Below are 21,181 nucleotides of genomic sequence, written 5' to 3'. Positions count from 1 at the left end.
ATGCTCTTCACTTTTCAAGGTGCTTCTGTCTTTAACCACTCGATACGTGGGTCAATGAAACTTACACACTTGCATAAACAGACCATATTAGAATTAACAGATAGTAAATATATACAACCGTATTAAAAGCCTAGTCCTAATTTAAAGCCCAGTGTGGCTACACATTTTTACAAATAAAGGCCTGTCTCAATTAGAGGCCTGGTCTGGTTGCCAAGCAGTTCTTCAGATGTATAAGAAACAAAAGCGGGTATTTTAAACCACAACACGATATTTTTCTGACCATAATCAAGTGGTTTTTGTGCTCAAACCTAACCACACATTAACCACAGCGTTGTTGAAACATAAAGAAACAAAATTGACTGTATCTGCTCCATAATAATGTATAAATATAACGTATCCGTGGTTTGGGTCATAAATATCCAACTTACTCCAAAGAGCATCCTGTGTGTTACTGCCATGATGACGGGATGAGATGTGTGTGCGGTTGTTGGGGGTTATTGTTGTTCACTGTGGTGAGGAGAAAACCAGATGGTTTCAGTTCCACATAACTTACCTCAGCTGCTTCCTTCACGTCTCACACACACAACACACACACTGCAGCCGCAGATGAGTCATACAGCGGACTGAGAGATGCAGCGCCCCCAACAGCACAAACACTGTCTTTAATTTGGCTTGTAGATCATTTTATCCAAAGAATGCTCATTGTTAAAAGAAATTATTGACATGATTGATGTGCATGTGTTTCCCTCTTTCATCTGTATTTATTTTACCATGTTAATTTAAGTTCAATAACACTCACAGTCTGTTACTAACGTCCACACAGCGTTTCCCTGAGCCTGTTCTCCTGCAGTGTTGTGGTCTGCTCGTGTTTCCATCCTCGTGGCAGCTGATAAAGGCCGTCACAGCTGGTTGCAGATTAACAGACCTGCAACACTCTCCACTGTATTTAATTTGCAGGCTGAGGAGACTAATCAGGAGGCTACATACTGTGAATATAGACAAGTCACTGCCAACCCCTCTCTAATTGGATGCTTGTGGAAAAAGCGGCTTGTTCTTGTGCGCGGCGTTTGGCTGAGACATTTAACAGTCCCTGCAAAGGTGATATCTCTCTCGAAATGCTCGGCCAATTAAAGACTTTGTGCTTTTCTTTTTTCTTCTTTACAGCTTCTGAAGTGTTTAATAATCCCAGGCTCAGGCTTTGAGCGTGCACTTTATGGTTGTGTGCATGTATGTGAAGAGCCGCTCAGACCTCTACAGCAGTTTGTGTTGAGTCTCTGCTGTCTCCAGGGGCAGTAAATGAGAGCTCTCTGTGTGAGTGCATGTCACTGAGAGCTGTGAGAGGGAGCAACAACAGAGAGAGGAGGTGAGGGGTGAAGGTGGAGAGGTGGGAAATAAGGTGAAAGGTGGTGGGAGGGGATGCACATCTCTGCCAGCAGTATAAAATACGCTATATGTGTCGTTATGGATTCAACTCAAGTCAGAAGCGATTTGAAACTCCAACCTGTCACACTGCCTCCCTGTCATGTGACCAGCTGGATTACTGCCTCAATATTTTGGAGAATTAGGAGATTGCTGAGGTGTAACAGTGAGAAATTGAAGAATGAAAGATTGAGGGTTTTGTTTCTAAAACTTTTTGTAAATGACTCAAACTTATTTTGCAAACTGAAAACACATAGGAGTGGCATCAAGGCGTCCACGTCCACATACGACGTCCAAGGTACCCTGGGTGTGTTGGTTGTTCTGGGACGCCGTGTCAAGTTCTGCCTGTTACATGCATTGTCGTCTTTCAAAATACACTTCTGTTTTCACAGGAAATGTAACATTTACATAGTCTCTTTCAAAATAAAAGCACTATGTCACGACAACACTGCGAACTGACGTTTTTTTTTTTCCTTCAACAACTAACGCACGTGGTTAGGTTTAGGAAAACAGGGAAAACAGGAACAGGGTTTGACTTTAGAATCTTACGGGACGCAAACACCGCTCTTCCGGGTGAAAGTCTGTGTTTGTTAGCTCCAGCCTGCTCTACTCGGACTTTGGTCACCCGAACTTTCGTTCATGTCTCGCTGACGCCACCGAGTGCCTATAAACTATTGTTACATTTCCATCCAAAAGTGATTTGAATCGTCAGACTTAATTCGAACATAACTGTTTCCATCCTGCGTTTTGCGAATCAACATTTTTTCGAATCAACCAAAACCCGGCTAAAGCGAGCGTATTTTAGTTTGTGCGAATCAGGGGATTTTAATTTGAATTTTGGCGTTTCCATCATAATTTTCCGATGCAATACTTCTAGATGCGCATCTAAACAAGCTGATGGAAACATGGCTAGTAACAGCAACCAGCCGTGTATCATGCTGACGTCAAAAGATAGCTTTTTTGTCAGAGTCTGAAGAGGAGGTGCAGAAATCTAGTTTTCTGTCAGACCATTTGAATCACAGTAGGCAGGACTTTTTCCCCAGTGACACCAATTTAAAACTTCCTACCCCAGCTTTAAGAGAGATGTCCAGCATGTGTCTCACAGTGAAGGACATGGTTAAATTTTTGCAGAGGAAATACGACTCTACAGACAGTGACTATCGTCTGAATTGCATAGAATCAGTTTGTGTTTCCAGCTGATGTTTATCAGTTTGACAGTGATGATGTGACGTCTGTGACATTTAAACCTATTGGATGAACGCCACGCCGACATTTCCAGTTTCTTATGAGTGGCATGTTGGATAGTATTGTAGTTAGCGCTACCATGAAAGAATCATAATCAAAATAAACATCTGTTTTATTCCCACTGAGAGCGTGGAGTTATAGTCCCTCACTGTGACTAGTGTTAGAGCCTTTACTCAGTTTCTACAGTAACACAGGAAGTGACATAACCAGTTTACCCACCTTTGCAAATGAACCAGAACAACAGGGAAAGGCTGCTGGAACACTGACAGTGAACATTACTTACAGTAAAATGATTAACAGAGCTAAACCAATTAACATTTAACAAAAGGAAGCAAATAAGGTGTCAGTGTCTCTATGGCCAAAATAAAAAAATAAATAAATCTTTTTTGTTCCCAGTTAACATAAAACCCAGTGACAGTGGAGATAAGTTTTGATATTTTCCATTTTTGTTTGTGAAATTGACCATAAATAATCAATATGTTTACAATAAATTCCATATTATAATTATCAGTAATAAATGTGATTATTTCAGATAGTTCATTTGTGATTGTGTCAGCATGGTCGCTTTATTCTGAAAGTAAGCACCGGAGATTTCCGCATGTTGGTCTCACTATTAGTAGACTGTTAGTGCATTAAGAATAAATTAATAATGCTCACAGCAAGAGGGTTCCTGGTTCAAATCCAGGGTGAGGGAGCCCTTCTGTGTGGAGTCTGCATGTTCTCCCTGTGTCAGTGTGGGTTTCCTCCAGGCGCTCCAGCTTCCTCTCACAGTCCAAAGACATGCAGGTTAATTGGTGACTCTAAATTGTCCGTAGGTGTGAATGTGAGTGTGAATGGTTGTCTGTCTCTATGTGTCAGCCCTGTGATAGTCTGGTGACCTGCGACCCCTGACAGGATAAGCAGTTACAGAAATGAATGAATAATGATAATAAAATCAATCAATATATGTATCTATATCAGTTGCACTAAACTGTTCCAGTGATTTGTTATTACGTGCATTTGTCTTCGTACAGTAGCATAGCAACAACTGAGGCAGCATCACTGCACACACACACTGTTGGTACAGTTACACACACACATATGAAACCATCACTCACAGGAGATTTAATTGCAGTTTCCTGGGACAAACTGTGCAGACACCACAGGCTCAGCTCTGAAACAACATCAAACAATAAACTCTATGTGAGAACACTTTTCTTAAAGCGATGGATGTCACTTTGATCAGAAGCAGCCTGGATCGCCCACATGAGCCACATACGGTTGTTTCTTTTTTTAATGGGCAGTGCTGTATCATCTGTGCTGGTGTAAACAGAGGAGGGGGCTGTGCTGCAGCAGTGAGAGTAAAAACTTTAATGTGCACTGTGAGTCACTGTGTGTGAGTCACACACTCACATCACGGACATGATCAAACACAGTGTGCCTCCCCAGTGTCACCGAGGGCAAACACTCATTTCTTATTTTATAAATACTCTGGAAGGTCACAATTAATGTGTGGCATAATTACTCAGAGGTCTTTAAGCTCTAACAGAAGTGTTTGCTCACTGTAAGCATGTTAGAACAACCTGCATGTGGATTAAACACCAGTTAATTTAGGAGTATACAACATAAAAGCACCATACTGAAAATATAAAGGTTTGAAAAGTAGATTTGGACACACACAGAAACCCTCTTGTCATACATCTGGGCCTACCTCACAGTCCTCACTGTGTCAGTTTTCATAGTGCTCTAATGTTGCATATTCCCAATCAAACCTTTAACGAAAGAAGCACAATCCAGTTGACACAAAGTCTCCAGCTGTCAGGGTCCAGCGCTGACTGGAGGTCAGCAGAGATGTTCAGGCAGCCTCACCTGACACTGTGAAATGTGAAATCAAACAGCACACCCATGTGGCAGAACCACACAACACAAGCCTGGAGATTTGAAGGTCTAGTGATGATGTGTAATGATGGTAAACATTTGGGGGGTTTTTTTCAGCTAAGCTTCACAATTTATTCTTGGAAACAGCAGCGTTGGACCGTATCTAATGATCCTCATCAGCAGATGGAGTTTGCTCAGTTGTCATGCAGCTGTTTAAACTTTACATTAATCTGAGCACTTTAAGAGCTTCTTGTCTGGGTTTTAAAAGTTGAGCTTCACTACTCAACTCAACTCCCAATGTCCTCAAACGAGACGATAATAATAAAGTCCCAATGTCCTCAAACGAGACGACAATGAAGTCCCAATGTCCTCAAACGAGACGATAATAAAGTCCCAGTCTCCTCAAACGAGACGATAATGAAGTCCCAATGTCCTCAAACGAGACGACAATAAAGTCCCAATGTCCTCAACCGAGACGACAATAAAGTCCCAATGTCCTCAAACGAGACGACAATAAAGTCCCAATGTCCTCAAACGAGACGATAATAAAGTCTCAATGTCCTCAAACGAGACGACAATAAAGTCCCAATGTCCTCAAGCGAGACGATAATGAAGTCCCAATGTCCTCAAGCGAGACGACAATAAAGTCTCAATGTCCTCAAGCGAGACGACAATAAAGTCCCAATGTCCTCAAACGAGACGATAATGAAGTCCCAATGTCCTCAAACAAGTATCTCCTGATTAACAGTGTCTCCGCTTGTTACTGTTGCTAAAATTGGTCAACTGTATTGCCATGGCAAACTACAAACATTGTCAATTATAAATAAACAACCATAAAATGTGATCAGGTTTTGTCCACTTTTGTGTCAGGGTCGGCTGCAGACTGACTCGGCAGAGATGGCCGCCATCTTGTTTTACAGGATAGGGGCATTGTGTCTTACAAAAATTTGTCCATGATCGAGGACCACAGGTCTAAGTTAAGTAGAATGAAGTCTAAGGTCAAGTAAACCCAAAATGTGATGTCCTCATGTGAGGACACAGGGTCTCAGGAGGATGTAGTAAATGTGTACCTAGCACTCGGTTTCCTTGAATTAGGGGGTAACTTTAATTTGCATGAATGTAGCCTGAGTGAAATTATACAGTGATGTCATGTTATAATCAGACATTTTTACACACAGTTTTTATATTATAATAGTTTGACACTATATTTAATCTTTCATTTGAGTCCTAAATATAACTGAATGTATATAATAGTAATATAAAACAGTGGTTGATGTGTGTGGCCGGAGTGCAGGCTGCAGGCTGCTGTCACTTTAAAGCATGACGCAGTTCAACTAGTGCCCCACTTTGTTGTGAGCAGCAGCAGCAGTAGTCTGCAGGAGACAGCGGGGAGGACGCTGCTACTCGGCCCGGGGACGTCGGTGCTTCGCGGGGCCCTCACCGCCTCATCATGGAGTTTTTGCTGGGGAATCCGTACAGCACGCCGGTGGGACAGCGGATCGGTGAGCTGCTTTATCCGTCCTTACATTGTAATAACGTAACGCTTCAGTAAGGCTCAGTCACGGTTACCGGAGACACAACACTCACCTGTGTGTCCACCTGCTGACACAGGGGCTATTAAATATGATTTAAATATACATGTTACTATCTGTTAATGTCTGTGTGTTAAAATAACGAGTCTGAGGGACATTTATTAAGGCTGAGGAGGTTATAGTTTGATTGACGCGTCCTGTGAACAATGATTGGTCGGAGGCGGGACTTAGCTGCTGTGAGGCGCAATCTGATTGGCTGTTACTGTGTGTTTAACCTGCCAATCTGTGGCCTGGACCAGAAGTGGGCCATATCCTCCTGACCCAAATTAGATGCACGTTCAACTGTGGCTTAATGACTGCACATGTGTTTTCACTGACTGACGGACAATAAGCAGATACACAGATTTATTTAGAGCACACACACTGTTATTCATTATTTGGAATTATAATCAGATTTAAAATCAGCTTTACTGGCCCAGTATGTGTGTGAGCACATACAGTCTGACTCTAGGCTTTTATTGCTCTCTGTGTAAATACACAAAATAAACATACAGCTAAAAACAAGGACAACAAAGCTGGACAGGGTAAACACAAACACCTGACTGCTGTAAACATTTGATTACTATGTACCAGGGCTGAGAGATATGTCCTGAAAATTACATCACAATATTTTTAGGCTATATCTCTATACACAGTATATATCTCGATATTTTTAAATCATCAGTGTGAGGACTGGAAGACAAAATAGAGCATAATATTTCTGACCAAATATCCTCTCTGATGGCACAAAGTTGTGTGACTGTTTCTTTCCCAGAAAATATTAACGCAATGAGGTTTTTGATTAATAATCATCAATAATGTGGATATAACTACTAAGTGGGTTAAGGCAAACATTAAAACAAACAGAAAAGTCTGGTAAGTTGATACATTTACATCATTTTGCTGTAATGCAGCCTTTTAAACTAGGGAAAAAACACCATTTATGCCATGTCACGATACAACAATATCCAAAATCTAAGATGATATATAGTCTCATATCTCGGTAACAATGTAATATCTTCACATTTTTAATTTAACCTTTATTTAACCAGAAAAAAACTGCTTGATATTAAAAATTGACAGGCCAAGACAGGCAGCAACATACAGACAGACAGACAACATAGAACAAAAGTAAAAAATATACAGCTTTAAAACGAGTAATATAGAACACAAAATGAGATTACTACAAAGAAAAGCCAAAATGTATGTTAATATATGGTATAATTGAACCATAAAAACGCTAAAAAAGACAAGAAAGATTAAAGTGATTTAAAAAGTCCTGTACCTACACAGGTTCTTCAACTGTGATCAAATATTCATAAAATAAGCTACAGAAACTGCACAGTCTGTTTTTGATTGTATCAAAGCGATACATAACATTTTTTTTCTGTTAAAAAAAGGCATCACAATTACATTTTTTAACCATACCAGTGTATACTGTTGCTGCTGACGTTAAGAATCTGGAGTTGAAGTTTAGTTTTTGGGGTAAATAAAAACAGAAAAAGATTCTGTTGTACCGAAATGTAATAAAAGATTATTGTCCACTAGCAGTGTAACTAATTTCAGCATTTCTGAACTAAGCATGTTTTCTGTTTTTTGAAAAACACATTGCAAACTCACTAATAAATCAGGCTCAGCAGCACGCAGAAAAAGCCAATTAACTTCTGAATTCACGTCACTTACATGTGCTGGTATTAGGATTCGAAATGGTCCTAATATTGATCCCTGTGGAACATCACAGACTTAAAAAACACAATGAACTGTAGCAACTGTGAAGTGTTTGTCTTGCTATATTAGAATGTGAGAAACATATACTAAGCATTTGAATGACAAAATCATTCAGCTATATGATAATTTCCCCAGTAAAGTGTTTGTTACTAGGCCTACATTGTTTAATTTTCTCTGCAGTTTCATCTTATTCAACATTGTATTGACCTGTTTTCCACAGAGTCTGCGACCGGCTCCAGCCTGCCGTCAGAGGACTGGGCACTCAACATGGAGATCTGCGACATGATCAACAGCTCAGAGGAAGGGTGTGTATGTGTTTGTGTGTGTGTTATCTGACAGAATCAGGAACGAATCAGTCCTCTGGAGATTACATGCTGCTGACTGTTGAAAATTCTCTGATTACAGACCTAAAGATGCTGTCAGAGCCATAAAGAAAAGGATTGTGGGGAACAAGAATTTCAAGGAGGTTATGCTGACGCTCACTGTAAGTGTTGTTCCCTTGTCACCCTCATGCTCCACCGCTACCCTGTTGACTCAGTTTATGTTCTTGTCGCTTGGTTTGAGTTTTAAAGGGGACCTGTTACACTCATTTCAGGTTCATACTTGTATTCAAGGTTTCAACTGGAACATGTTTACATGCTTTAATAGTCAAAAGGAACTTTATTTTCCTCATACTATCTGTGCTGGATAACTTAAATTTACCCTCTGTCTGAAATGCCCTGTTATTGCGCCTGTTCTTTAAGCCTTCAGCCTGCTTTGATTGGTCAGCATTTCTGGGTCTTCCATGTCAGCCGGTGAATGACGGTAACCGAGAATGGCGGTAGTTCGTACATGAAAATCCCCCAATAAAAGCTTTCAAGCACAACCGGACACATTCCAACAGGAATAAGATATGAAATCTAGGAGAAATATACAGCATGTGCAACTAAGCTTACACCTTTCCCTGACAATAGCATGTAGCTACATGTACGTTAGCAGTGTACTTTCAGCCAGGGAATGACTGTAACAGAAAATAGTGAAACTTTCTACAATGAAAAACTTCCAAAAAAAAGCCTCTAAACATAATCGTACATGTTCAAGCTGGAATATGATCCGAAATCAGGGAGAAATTTCCAACTTGGCAATCAAGATGACTTGTTTCCTTGATGTTAGCATGGAGCTACATGTACATTAGCAGTGTATTCATAGCCAAGGAATGACCAAGGTAATTCTTACCTTGAAAACAGCATCTGCAGCCAAGTTTACACCCATCCCTGACCGTAGCATGAGGCTACATGTATGTTAGCAGTGTATTCATAGCCAAGGAATGACCAAGGTAATTCTTACCTTGAAAACAGCATCTGCAGCCAAGTTTACACCCCTCCCTGACCGTAGCATGAGGCTACATGTATGTTAGCAGTGTACGTGCAGCCAAGGAATGACTGTTACAAAAAACAGTGGCGCTTTCACCTATGAAAAATCACCAAAAAAGCCTCTGAATGCAATCGTACTCCTTCCAGCATGAATATGATCCAAAATCGGGGAGAATTTTACAACTTTGCAACTAAGATGAAGTGTTTCCTTGATGTTAGCATGCAGCTACGTGTATGCTAGCAGTGCATTTGCAGCCAGGCAATGACCTAATGGAGAATAACAGCACTTCTTATCATTAAAAATAATTACAGATAAAAGCTTCCAAACACAACCGGACCTGTTCCGGCAGGAATAAGATCTGAAATCTAGGACATATAAACAGCATCTTCAACCAAGTTTACATGTGCACGTAACTTTCTCAGACGTTAGCATGTAGCTAAATCTATATTAGCAGTGCATTCACAGCTGGGGAATGACAGTAGTAATATAATCCGAAATCACAGAGAAATTAACAACATCAGCAACCAAGATTAACCTACATATTTCTCTGAAGATAGCATGTAGCTACATACGTTAGCAGTGTACTTGCAGCAGGGAAATGACTGTAATGGAAAATATCACCAGTAAAAGCTAATAAACACAACAGGACTTGTTCCAGCAGGAATATGATCTGAAATCACTAAGAAATTTTCAATATCACCAACCAAGTTTACAGTTAGCATGTAGCTACATGTATGATAGCAGTGTGTACACAGCCAGGGAATGACTGTAACGGAGAATAGGGGCACTTTCTACAGTAAAATATCACCAATACAAGCTTGCAAAGGCTCCGTCCATCTCCGTCCATCTCTGTATACGTATCTAATGTTGAGCATAAATGAGCCCTTAGGTTTTTACTCAAAAAGATTACTTTCAAATAAGTTTACCTCATGATTCTAAATTTTGGCCACATTTAATATCAACATCCTTCATTGTAACATGAAAGAAACTATATACGAAAAAACACAATAGGTCCCCTTTAAATATAGGTTTTCACTGCTTTTGCTGAGTCACCAAGTCTCCTTCTCGTGTTAGGTCCTGGAGACATGTGTGAAGAACTGTGGCTACAGGTTCCACATCCTGGTGACGACGAGGGATTTCGTAGAGGGTGTGCTTGTCCGTTCAATCATCCCGAGAAACAACCCTCCATTAATCCTGCATGACAGGGTGCTCAGCATCATACAGGTAAAACATGCCACAATACATGTTTGGCAGCCTGGCAGAAAAATAAGGTTGCAATCAGCTTTGGTGTGGCCATGTTGCTTCACTAGTAATTTGTGGTTTTGTCTCGTCAAGGCGTGGGCTGATGCATTCCGCAGCTCACCCGACCTGACGGGTGTGGTGTCCGTGTACGAAGACCTGCGAAGGAAAGGACTTGAGTTCCCCATGACTGAGCTGGACGGTTACTCACCTGCCCAACCCCAAAAAAAGGTGCAAGCATGCCTGGTTCACTCACTGCTGTTTTCTGGGTGCTACCTATCGTCTTCGGTCATTTTACTTTCGGGTCATTTCTGTGCCTTTGCTTAGCAGACTTTGCCTGGGAACGGGCCTGCTGTCACTACTCTGCCCGCTGTGCGCCTCTCTTCCAAACCTCCACTCATCTCACCCCAGACTTCTGAGCTAAAATTGGCCCTAGAGGGAAGTAATGCCTTCACTCCCAGCCAGGTGATGGCCTTGCTGCACTAGAGATGGATATTTTAGTATTTAAATTCTGTTTTCCTATAAAATCATTGTTTCCTTGTTGGCTGTTGCACAACTCCTCCACTCTTTGCACTCCAACACTTATAAAAATCAATATTTGCCTTTGCAAGGAGTACTCGCTGTGTTTATTTGGGGAATATGATTGATTTTCCAGATAAAAAAGCTGAAGTCAGAGCTGGGAGTGGTCAGAAGTAACCTGACTATGATGTCAGACATGATGAGTCAACTGGATCCTGTCACAGTAAAACAAGCAGACATGGAGCTGCTGGAGGTACAAGAAACTCACTTCCATCCAGTCATGTTGAGTAACGGTGCCTTACCCTTAACTGATCTCTGTACTTTATATATTTTGTGTTACATCTGCCCCCTCAAACCCCTGCCCACGCATTCTTTGTCTGATTGTGTCATTAGCAGTTATACACTGTATGTAAGGAAATGCAAGACAGGATAGTGAAGATCGTCCCCAGGCTCAGTGAGGAGAAGCTGATTGAAGAGTTGCTGGCAGCTAATGATGAGATGAACACCGCATTTACTCGCTACCACAGGTTGACTACATTTATTATTGTGTAGTACCTTATTCAAGAAAGAGGATCCTTATTTTGTTGATGATGATGATATAATTTTGTTCTGCTGTTTACAGGTTTGAAAGACGAATACCAAATGGTCAAAATGCAGCAGAGAAGGTAAAGAACATGGCAGTAATTTTTGAACTGGTTGTTAGAGACCCTTTAAAGTCTGACGTCACAATGATGTCAGTTTGTTAGCTGGAGGTAAACCTGCCTCTCCCCCACAGGGCTGTAGGCTCCATAGGAGTGTTAAAATGTGTTTGTCTTGTTGTGTTATTGGGAGCCAGAATAGAAGGAGTCATGGCTCAAAACCAGCCGCCACTGCCCGTCAACAAAAACAAAGACAACTATGGTTAAATGTGATAAGACCAAAGGACTGGACGGAGGCCATCATCAAAAATGCTCACATGTGCAGCGCACACTTCATATCAGGTTAGGGAAAAAGTATTTCCTGTTGTAGGGATGAATAAGGTTATGTGTATTAAGGGTTATCATGTCCACCTCATCAGAAACTGGGGAGGGATTAAGAGGAATATTGGATTTCTCTGGAACGCTAACTTTTTAGCACATTAGCTAACGTTAGCTTCCATAGCAAAACAAACAAGTGTGGTCCTCCTTTGTAAGATTGGCTTCCTGTGACATCATCCATCCACTGAGTGAGAGCATACGGGTCGGCCAGTCTGGTCCCGTTGGTCAGTGTTTACTTATTCAAGTAACACTGGCGGTCCCGGAGAGTGAGTGACCTGACATGGTGCGTTGGTAAATTCAGTCTGACGCTCTACACTAAAATGAGAGCCCTGTTGGTGGAAGAAACGGAGCGTTATATTTCTACATGAATGAACCAACGGTTAAGTTAATCACACATTCACTCCGCTCTGCGCTCTGCTGCTCCGTCTCCACAGACAGAGTGTCCAGAGTGCGCTCTGCTGCTCCGTCTCCACAGACAGAGTGTCCAGAGTGCGCTCTGCTGCTCCGTCTCCACTCCGAGAGTGCAGCGCTCTAGATAACCGAACGGTACATTCAGACAGCGCTCTGAATTTACGAACAGTCCAGTTTGTGCCAGAGTGCCAGACACTCAGGATGAGTATTTCTGAATGCATCACTTGTATCATCTTCCTCCACTGTCTAAAACAAGCCAACAGACCTTGCCAGCTAGCGCTAGCTAATGTCTGTGGAGAATTGTTTTGCCTCCAGCTAAGCCCCTCCCACTACAAAAATGTCATACTGTTTACTAACAGTAAAAGGGTCTAGTCTTCCTTCACAGCTCAACACTCATAATATAATGAAATGGTTGAATCATTGACTTTTACTTTTTGTCCCCCTCAGAGTCACACATATGTCAACTTAACAGACCTCGCCTTGACACCTGACTCCATGGCTTTAGCTACCAGTGACAGCTCACACAGCCTGTCAAAACCCAACAGTTTGTCCAGTCATATGGCAAGACTCAGTAAGTACTCCCGTCTTCATACATACTGCACATGCACATTATATGCCTCTATTTATCTCGTGCGATGTTAACTTCTTGCTGTTCTTTTTGCAGGTACGAGTGAATCAGATGACACATTATCGCCCAAAGTAACTGTCTCAACTCAACAAATACTAAGGTACAGAAATACTAGAAACCATAGTTTGTGACCTTGAAGGTGTACACAGTAAGCATGTGTTGCCCCCTTAGCTTAAAGAGAGACACAGCAGGGACCCCCTACTGTGTACTGTATGAAATTTAGTTGCATATTAGACTGGTCCTACAATAACATTAAGGGTGGCTGACAGGAAGTCCCATTGAGATTAAAAATGTGTTATACAAGAGAGCCCTGGCCGAGGTAGCAGCCAATCAACACAAAATTCAACAAATAAAACATATAATACAAAAATCAACAATAAAACAACAACTATTCAAACTTAGTGGCCTCTCGAGAAAAAAAAGCACGTCTCTTTCACCACAATAATATTATTATTATTATTATTATTATTGTTGTTGTTATTTATCGCAGTTTCTTGTATTTGTACTTATTTTTCATGCCTAGTTTTTTAAGTTTTTAAGTTTAAATTTTGAAATCTTTAATCTGCTCTTTCCCCTTGACTGCTGTAACACTGTAATTTCTCAATTATGGGCTCAATAAAGGTGTATCTTATCTCTTATCTTATTCTTTATGGTGCCCTTAAATTCATCAGTGGATAGGTTTGGCTAATTTTAGATCTTTTTGAAGATTGTTCCATGCCCATGTTGCGTAGTACGAAAATGCAGTTTTCCCCAGATCTGTTAAAACCCAAAAAGGTTATGGGTAAACAGTTGACGTAGTAGTTAGCTAAATGGTTGAAGTCGTTAGTTAAAAGTAATGGGTAAACAGTTGACGTAGTTAGCTAAATGGTTGAAGTCATTAGTTAAAAGTAATGGGTAAACAGTTGACATAGTTAGCTAAATGGTTGAAGTCTAAGCTAAAAGTAATGGGCATACAGTTGAAATAGCTGACTGGTTGAAGTAGTTGGCTAAAAGTAATGGGTTAACAGTTGAAATAGGTAAATGGTTGAAGTTGTTAGCTAAAAGTAATGGGTAAACAGCTGAAATAGCTAAATAGTTGAAGTCGTTAGCTAATGTTAAAAGTAATGGGTAAACAGTTGAAATAGCTAAATGGTTGAAGTCGTTAGCTAACGGTTATGGGTAAACAGTTGAAATAGTTAGCTAAATGGTTGAAATTGTTAGCTAAAAGTAATAGGTAAAAAATGGTTGAAATTGTTAGCTAAAAGTAATAGGTAAACAGTTGAAATAGTTAGCTAAATGGTTGAAGTCGTTAACTAAAAGTAGTGGGTAAACAGTCGAAATAGTTATCTAAATGGTTGAAGTCGTTAGCTAAAAGTAATGGGTAAACAGTTGACATAGTTGGCTCAATAGCTGAAGTCGTTAGCTAAAAGTAATGGGTAAACAGTTGAAATAGTTAGCTAAATGGTTCTAAAAGTAATGGGTAAACAGTTGAAATAGTTAGCTAAATGGTTGAAGTTGTTAGCTAAAAGTAATAGGTAAACAGTTGAAATAGTTGGCTCAATGGTTGAAGTCGTTAGCTAAAAGTAATAGGTAAACAGTTGAAATAGTTGGCTCAATGGTTGAAGTCGTTAGCTAAAAGTAATGGGTAAACAGTTGAAATAGTTAGCTAAATGGTTGAAGTTGTTAGCTAAAAGTAATGGGTTAACAGTTGAAATAGCTAAATGGATGAAGTCGTTAGCTAAAAGTAATGGGTAAACAGCTGAAACAGTTAGCTAAATAGTTGAAGTCGTTAGCTAATGTTAAAAGTAATGGGTGAACAGTTGAAATAGTTAGCTAAATGGTTGAAGTCGTTAGATAAAAGTAATGGGTAAACAGTTGAAATAGCTAAATGGTTGATGTCGTTAACTAAAAGTAATGTGTAAACAGTTAAAATAGTTAGATAAATGTGTAATAAATAAACCATTAAAATAGTTAGCTAAATAATTGAAGCAGATAGCCAAATGTAATGAATACATTTTGAATAATTAGCTCAAGGAAACAAACAAATATTAAGTAATAGATAAATGATTTAAATGTCTACCTTCTGCCGCTCCCATCGGTATGGTAGATGTATGAATGCAAATTTGACTAAACCAAACCAAACATTGACAGTTCAATATGAACAAATTATTATAACGTTATCCCCTTTTATATAATGTTGAATAACACTATTTGTTTATGGTGGAGCATGGTGGTGTTGCAGGATGAGAGTTCATCCGGGTACATCAGATACAAATATCTTAGGAACCATTGAACTAAAGGAAAGGCTGTGAATAACAAAGTGAAATGTGCTGATTAATGTTACAATTAAAATCTTACAGAGCAGTCATGCAGCTCTTACTTAAGCAAATTCTCAGGAATGGCATATGCAAATGTTGATCTTTGTTTTGGAGTTTAATTCCAAGTTATTCCCTCTGATTCCTTTTTAAGACAAGTGCCTGTATTTCACTGTGTTATCTGATATTATTAGCTTACACGGCAGTTGACCAATGAACAAATGTTGTGTTTCAGTGAGCAGAGTGAAGTCACAGTGGACGGCCTGGCTCAGGCTCCGGACAGCAGACAACACAACGCTGCAACGGTAAGCAACGATGCCGCGTAACTCAGGTCTTCAGGCATTTTCTTATCTATGATGTGACCTTTGGGAGCACTGGAAAAATTCAGTTAAGCTTTTGCAATTAAAACTCAAAACTATGCATCACAATGTAAAGTCAAACTTCGGTTTTATGTGCAACAGAGTACAGAGCTCCCACTATAGATGTTCATGGTGTCGTACACACTGTCTAAGCTGTATTATTTATAGGAGAGAGGAGACTGTCAGTGAATTCAGTCGAGACATAACACAGAATTACCTGTCCTATAAAAGGCTCCTCGGTTGAGTAAAGTGTATGTTGCTTTGTCTCAGTAACTTCTTTCCTCCTTCATTAACTCTCTGTCTGTGCATGAAGGATGACAGCCCAGCCTCCACCCGCAGCTCCTCACCAAAGTTAGATTGGATGATTAAAAGGGGAATGGTGGGTCTGAGTCCAGAATGTGTCCTGGTTTCATATTGATTCACCTCTCCACACCTTCTGTCTCTTGGTTTTGTCATATATTTACTTTGCTGTGGTCTGGATTGCTTTTGCTTGGATCACTTTTTGGGTTTGGTGGTTCAGGTGTTGAGATAAAACACAAAGGGCTGCATGTTTTTATATGTGGTGAAGACAATAAGATGTTTTGGGAGATTGTGCCTACGCCCACTACAGAGCATGACAATGTTTGGGTTGCACTGTCCTGATATGCTGCATTGTTGTCATACCTGTCATGCTGTGCTCACCGACCTGTGGTTGGTCCTTTGTTGTTTTGTTTTATTTGCTTTTATTTTGGTGGGTTTGGTAGTGTTGCTACATCTTCATTACGTTTAACTAGCAGTTCATATTTTTCTGCTCTGACCATCCTGTTGCTCTGCTTTCTGTCTTAGATTCCCATCAATCAGTCGACTGTAATGGATGATATTGAGAAATGGCTGGCGTTGGATGATGAGGTAAATGACTAGATTACTACATCTACTCCAAATTAATAGATAAATATAATAAGTGTGTTATTTAGTTTGACTGCACATTTTTCCTGTTCATTTCTTGATTCACTAAAGGACAATTCTGACTAATTTCAGAACTCAGCACACACTCAAACCGACTGAATCAAATGTCTCTCCACTAGTGTTGGGTTCTGGTTTTGCCGGTCTGGACCGGTATACGAGTACAATGCACTCGCCTGAACCAGCATTAGTTATAATGACATCTTCTGGCGAATAAAAAAGCAGCCCATGGCCCTGGTCACACAGAAAGTGTTATAGCAGCTGGAGGCGGCTTTTTGTAATTGTTTTAAAAGAGAATGAAGCTTTTTGCTCGCTGTTTTTGCGTTGCTACGCCTCTCACGTTTCTGCACTCTATGTGCCTGCCGTTTTTGCTGGAGTGATCTGAACTTCTCAAGTTGAAGAAGCTTCAACTCAGAGCTGAGAAGCGCCTCACGTCATCTTTTTTTCCCCATTGTCCAATCAGATGATTTGAGAGGCGGGCCTTCTGTGGTTGTCATGACAACAAGTTTACAGCTGTTAAACAATGGAGGAGAAACTGGTGGTAGTGGTTGCTGGATACCCAGAGCTATACAGCCTGATGATAGACAGCAGGTTGTCAAACTGCCCCTGAGTCATCCTAAAATCTGCCTGTAAACGTCNAACTACACACTCATTACTGTGAAATAAATGTTACACAGGAAGGTTAGTGTAAGGATGTGATGGGGTGGTTGCCTGGCAACAATAAAATGGTGCAGCAAGTATTTGTTTTATTAGTGGCATTCAGTTTTTTAAAAAGGCAGAACAGTGCACCTGCAAAACACTTTCTGTGTGATTGTTGCAAACACCAGCAAACATTGCTGACAGCATCACGGTGCTTCATCCAACTTGTGTTTTAGTAGTAATAAGCAATATGACAACATGAGTAACATGATGTCATGTTTGTCAAGAAAGTAGTGTCTGACAGGCCGTGCAAAATGTACTGCTGAGCAAGGGATGAAGAGCGGCACACTTTGTGTTGGTTTACTAGAAAGTTCATGGTTTTTTTTGAGAGTGAAGAGATGAGACATGGCAGAGTTAGTCTCTTTAAGAAAACCAAATGGCAACAACAGAGGCTTCCTAACTGGCCACAGCATGCCATTTTGAGCTGCACGCCCTGTGTCCATTTATTCCTGTCGCTCACTTTGAAAGCACCACAGTGGACGAGGAAAGGCTGATTCATGACGTTCAAATGAGGAATTATGTAAATGATACCTTCATATTTTACTACAAAATCCTAAATAAGGAGGCAGCTGGGTGGAGGGAGATCGCTGAGAGCTGAAAGTTTCTGGTAAATGATGATTGCTAATAACAAGCTAGGCTACTTCCTATTGGCTATAGTGTTTGTCATGTAAAGTTAATATCACAACATAACACTGTGTGGTTTTCTTTGTTTGATAAGTATAAACATAGGAAGATAGCAACTCTTTATGTGGCGACATCTCCAGACTGATCTTAAGCACAGAGCTGATAGCTACATGATTTGTTTATATGATGTAACAGAAGTGTATAGTTAAGGGAATCAGATGCTAGTTGTCTGGTTGGACACAGTGTCATTACCACTCAGGAGCAGCTGCTGAGTCCAGTGTGACACCTGCTGGTTAAAGTCAGTACACCTGTCTGGTCCTGTATTTTGCTTAATGTCAAACTGGTTTGAATATTTTTACATCGGCCCAACTGTACTCTGCATCTGATTATCTGTAGTTATTTCATAGGATCCATGTATTTTACTGTAACTGCACAAGTTGTGTGTGTGTATTTATATTTAAAGCAAAATGTGTGTTTTCTGTTTGTGACACAGTATGACGACTTTGAGGATTCAGACGGTGTGACCAGTGAAGGTGAGGGTCTACTTTATTTTGAAAAAGAGCTGCTTTTGTCATCAGTTATTTGATTTGGTATTCATGCACACCTGCAGCTTATAGTTTGATATTACAGCAGTGTTACACAATGCTCACCAGCCTAGGCTCTAAGGTTATTATAGTGAACTAAAACTAGGTGTGAAAAAACATTTAGGTTAACTGAAATAAAAATGAAGACGAGAGTTTAGAAAAAAACAAACCAAAACTATTTGAAATGATGTTGTGTTCTTACAAAATTAACTAGAGTAAGGTAAAATTATATAGAAAAAGTCTTTAGTTTTAGTCTTTGTCAGTTTGGTTAAATGAGTTATCACAAATACGAGGAGGATGATTATAGAGACTGAGATGTCTACGTGAGTGTGCTGTGTTTGTATTGTTGTATTGTAGTACCTGTGCTGAACTTTATATTTACCTCACTTTTATATTGCCCCTGACAAATACCCCATGGTGTGATAAAACAAACAAATAAAACTAAACTAAAACTGGGGCACCCAGTAGCTCAGTGGGTGGAGCTGGCGTCCCATGTGCAGCGGCGGTGTCCCTGCGGCGGCGGCCGTGGGCTCAGTTCCAGCTTACAGCCACTTGTTGCGTGTCGTCCCTTGTCTCTCCTCCTTCCACGCTTGATCTGTCCTGTCCAATAAAAGCCCAAGAAATAATGTTAAAACAAAATTCTTAACAATAAAAACTTAACTGAAACGAACCAAATGAACCCACAAAACAAAAACACAAAGTGAATTAAAAATGAAAATACTGGGATGTCAACATGACTGTGAGTCAGTTACCTTAAAGAAAAGTGTTGTGTTTGTATTGTAGTACCTTTCTGAACATATTAAATTTTGCCCCTGACAGATACCCGCCATTTTATAATTAAGAAAATCTAATAATACAACTATGCAAAACTAAACATTTTTAACAATAACTAAACTGAAACGAGCACACCCACTCTGTAAACTAAACTGAATTGAAAACAAATTAGAAGTGAAATGAAAATATAAAAACTAATGGTCACTGTTGGGCACCTTGTTTGAAGGGAAACGGATGTTTGTGCTGAACTGACTGGCTGTACGACAGCCTCTAAACTCTAAACACAGCCTCTGTCGAACATCTGCTGCTAAATATTTTTTGCATGTGACCCGTAGGTGGCACTAGTGCGTTAACTGGACATGTGGTGCCACATATACAGACCTTTTTAACACATTAACTGTACACAGCTCTGTAGTTTATCAGTTAGTCAGGGTCAGTTTGACCCAAGTGTTTTTCAGTACTACTAGGCTTCTACAAGAACTGATAATTAATCTGAATCAGTGACTGCATTCAGGCTGCATGAACAAAATATTCTAGTCTTTGCCCTTATTCTGAAAAAGGCAATATTCCTACTAAACTGGTCACATGGCTATTGAAAATAAATATTCCACTAATTTTCCCTTTAACATGCAGCTGTGCATACTCTGATTAACGTGCTCTAACATGTTTATCACGTCAAAATGTGGAGAAGTGGAACATCTGCAGCAGCTTGTGCCATTTTCCTTGTAATGCATAAAAACTTTCCACTGATGGTCGACTTGTTTGACCTACGATCACAACCCTCCCTCTGTCATTCATTTAAACACCTTCTTTTAAAGGGTGGTGTTGTGATATCTGCACATATCCAAGAACCTGTTATTAGTCTCATGTATTTATGTTGACAGCAGCATCCTTTCATGAAATCCCATTTTTCTCTCCTACGTCTTTATCCCATCATTCCGTTCAGTAAATTTACTCTTGCTGGAGTGTCATCTCGTCTAATCCGTCTCCTCTCCCTCTGCAGAGTTTGACAGGTTTCTGGCAGAACGAGCGAAAGCAGCTGAGCGTCTGCCGTCGCTGAGAGCTTCCTCACAGGACACCAACCACTCCGAGTCTTAAGCTTCACCTGAAACCTGCCAAACTAACAGCACTCATGAAGCTCCCACGCCGTCGGCTGAGGAACGCAGATTTCTTTTAGATGAACGGTTAAATGGCACATTTGACACGGGAACTACTCCCTGTGTCTGAGGAAGGACGTCCTAGCTGTGTATACTGCTCTTTACCTGGGGAGCACCTGTGTTTTTTAACTGATAAAATAATGTTATTCTATATGAAGGGCGGAGGTTTTTACTTGACGTTGTTCTGAGGGTTTGTCCATGTGTGGAATGCGAACATTTGCACATTTTATATGGCTACATTCCTGCTGTCGAGATAAAGAGAGGATGCTGTTACAGACTTTTGCAACATAGATTGTGTATTATATTGCTGTGATGTATGTGTTGTCAGACATGATGATGGGTTACAGAAACGCCCCTGTTGAAGTAGCAAACACTCGTATGTAAGAGAAGCTCGGCTGTCACAGAACAGTTTGATGCTTCACATCGTTACTGATGTAGAATCATGAAGAAAAGTGAGTGATGTTTTTTACATCCAACATTCCCCTGTGAAGATGTTTTACTTGAAGTTTAACAGGAAGTCATGACACACTGCTGTCAGATATTAAACTAAAACTATTAACTGGAAGTCTGGCTGTCCTCATTTTAACCCCGTACAAATTACTGCACATATCACTAAGCATTTTTTTTTGCTTGCTGCAACTAATCATAGAGGAAAATAAAATCAAACACTGACTGAAGAAATTACTTCAGTCAGTGTTTGATTTTTCATTTTATAGTTACAGTTTACTAATAAAACTCTCCACAGTATGAACAGTGGTTACA

At 40.2% G+C, this 21,181-nt stretch overlaps 1 protein-coding gene across 7 annotated transcripts; it reads left to right on the top strand.

Annotated features, from left to right (window-relative positions):
• The first annotated feature begins 5,860 nt into the window (after nt 1-5,860).
• On the top strand, nt 5,861-20,984 carry tom1 (target of myb1 membrane trafficking protein). Of its 7 annotated transcripts, none has more exons than XM_050069003.1 (16): nt 5,861-6,023; nt 8,041-8,125; nt 8,226-8,304; nt 10,248-10,397; nt 10,509-10,643; nt 10,740-10,877; nt 11,068-11,184; nt 11,328-11,458; nt 11,554-11,596; nt 12,806-12,929; nt 13,023-13,086; nt 15,516-15,585; nt 15,953-16,018; nt 16,465-16,527; nt 18,398-18,437; nt 20,266-20,984. In XM_050069003.1, exons 1-16 carry the CDS (start codon nt 5,972-5,974, stop codon nt 20,358-20,360), a joined length of 1,452 nt encoding a protein of 483 aa, XP_049924960.1. In that variant the 5' UTR covers nt 5,861-5,971; the 3' UTR covers nt 20,361-20,984. The 7 variants fall into 7 exon arrangements, with proteins under 7 accessions (XP_049924960.1, XP_049924958.1, XP_049924965.1 ...); XM_050069001.1 differs by having other exon boundaries at nt 11,325-11,458; XM_050069002.1 differs by having other exon boundaries at nt 5,862-6,023; nt 10,743-10,877; nt 11,325-11,458.
• The last annotated feature ends 197 nt before the right edge of the window (nt 20,985-21,181 follow it).

The sequence above is a fragment of the Epinephelus moara genome, chromosome 18 (assembly GCF_006386435.1).
Source record: "Epinephelus moara isolate mb chromosome 18, YSFRI_EMoa_1.0, whole genome shotgun sequence".
Lineage (NCBI taxonomy): Eukaryota > Metazoa > Chordata > Actinopteri > Perciformes > Serranidae > Epinephelus > Epinephelus moara.
The sequence above is the reverse complement of the archived record's forward strand: the minus strand, read 5'-3'. Positions and strand labels throughout refer to the sequence as shown.

Bases quoted from the DNA above. Each gene is read 5' to 3' on its own strand.
- tom1 (XM_050069001.1), top strand. From the start codon at position 5,972: ATGGAGTTTTTGCTGGGGAATCCGTACAGCACGCCGGTGGGACAGCGG. The intron at 10,878-11,067 runs GTGATGGCCTTG...TTGATTTTCCAG, and splicing joins ATGCCTTCACTCCCAGCCAG to ATAAAAAAGCTGAAGTCAGA. The intron at 18,438-20,265 runs GTGAGGGTCTAC...CTCCCTCTGCAG, and splicing joins AGACGGTGTGACCAGTGAAG to AGTTTGACAGGTTTCTGGCA.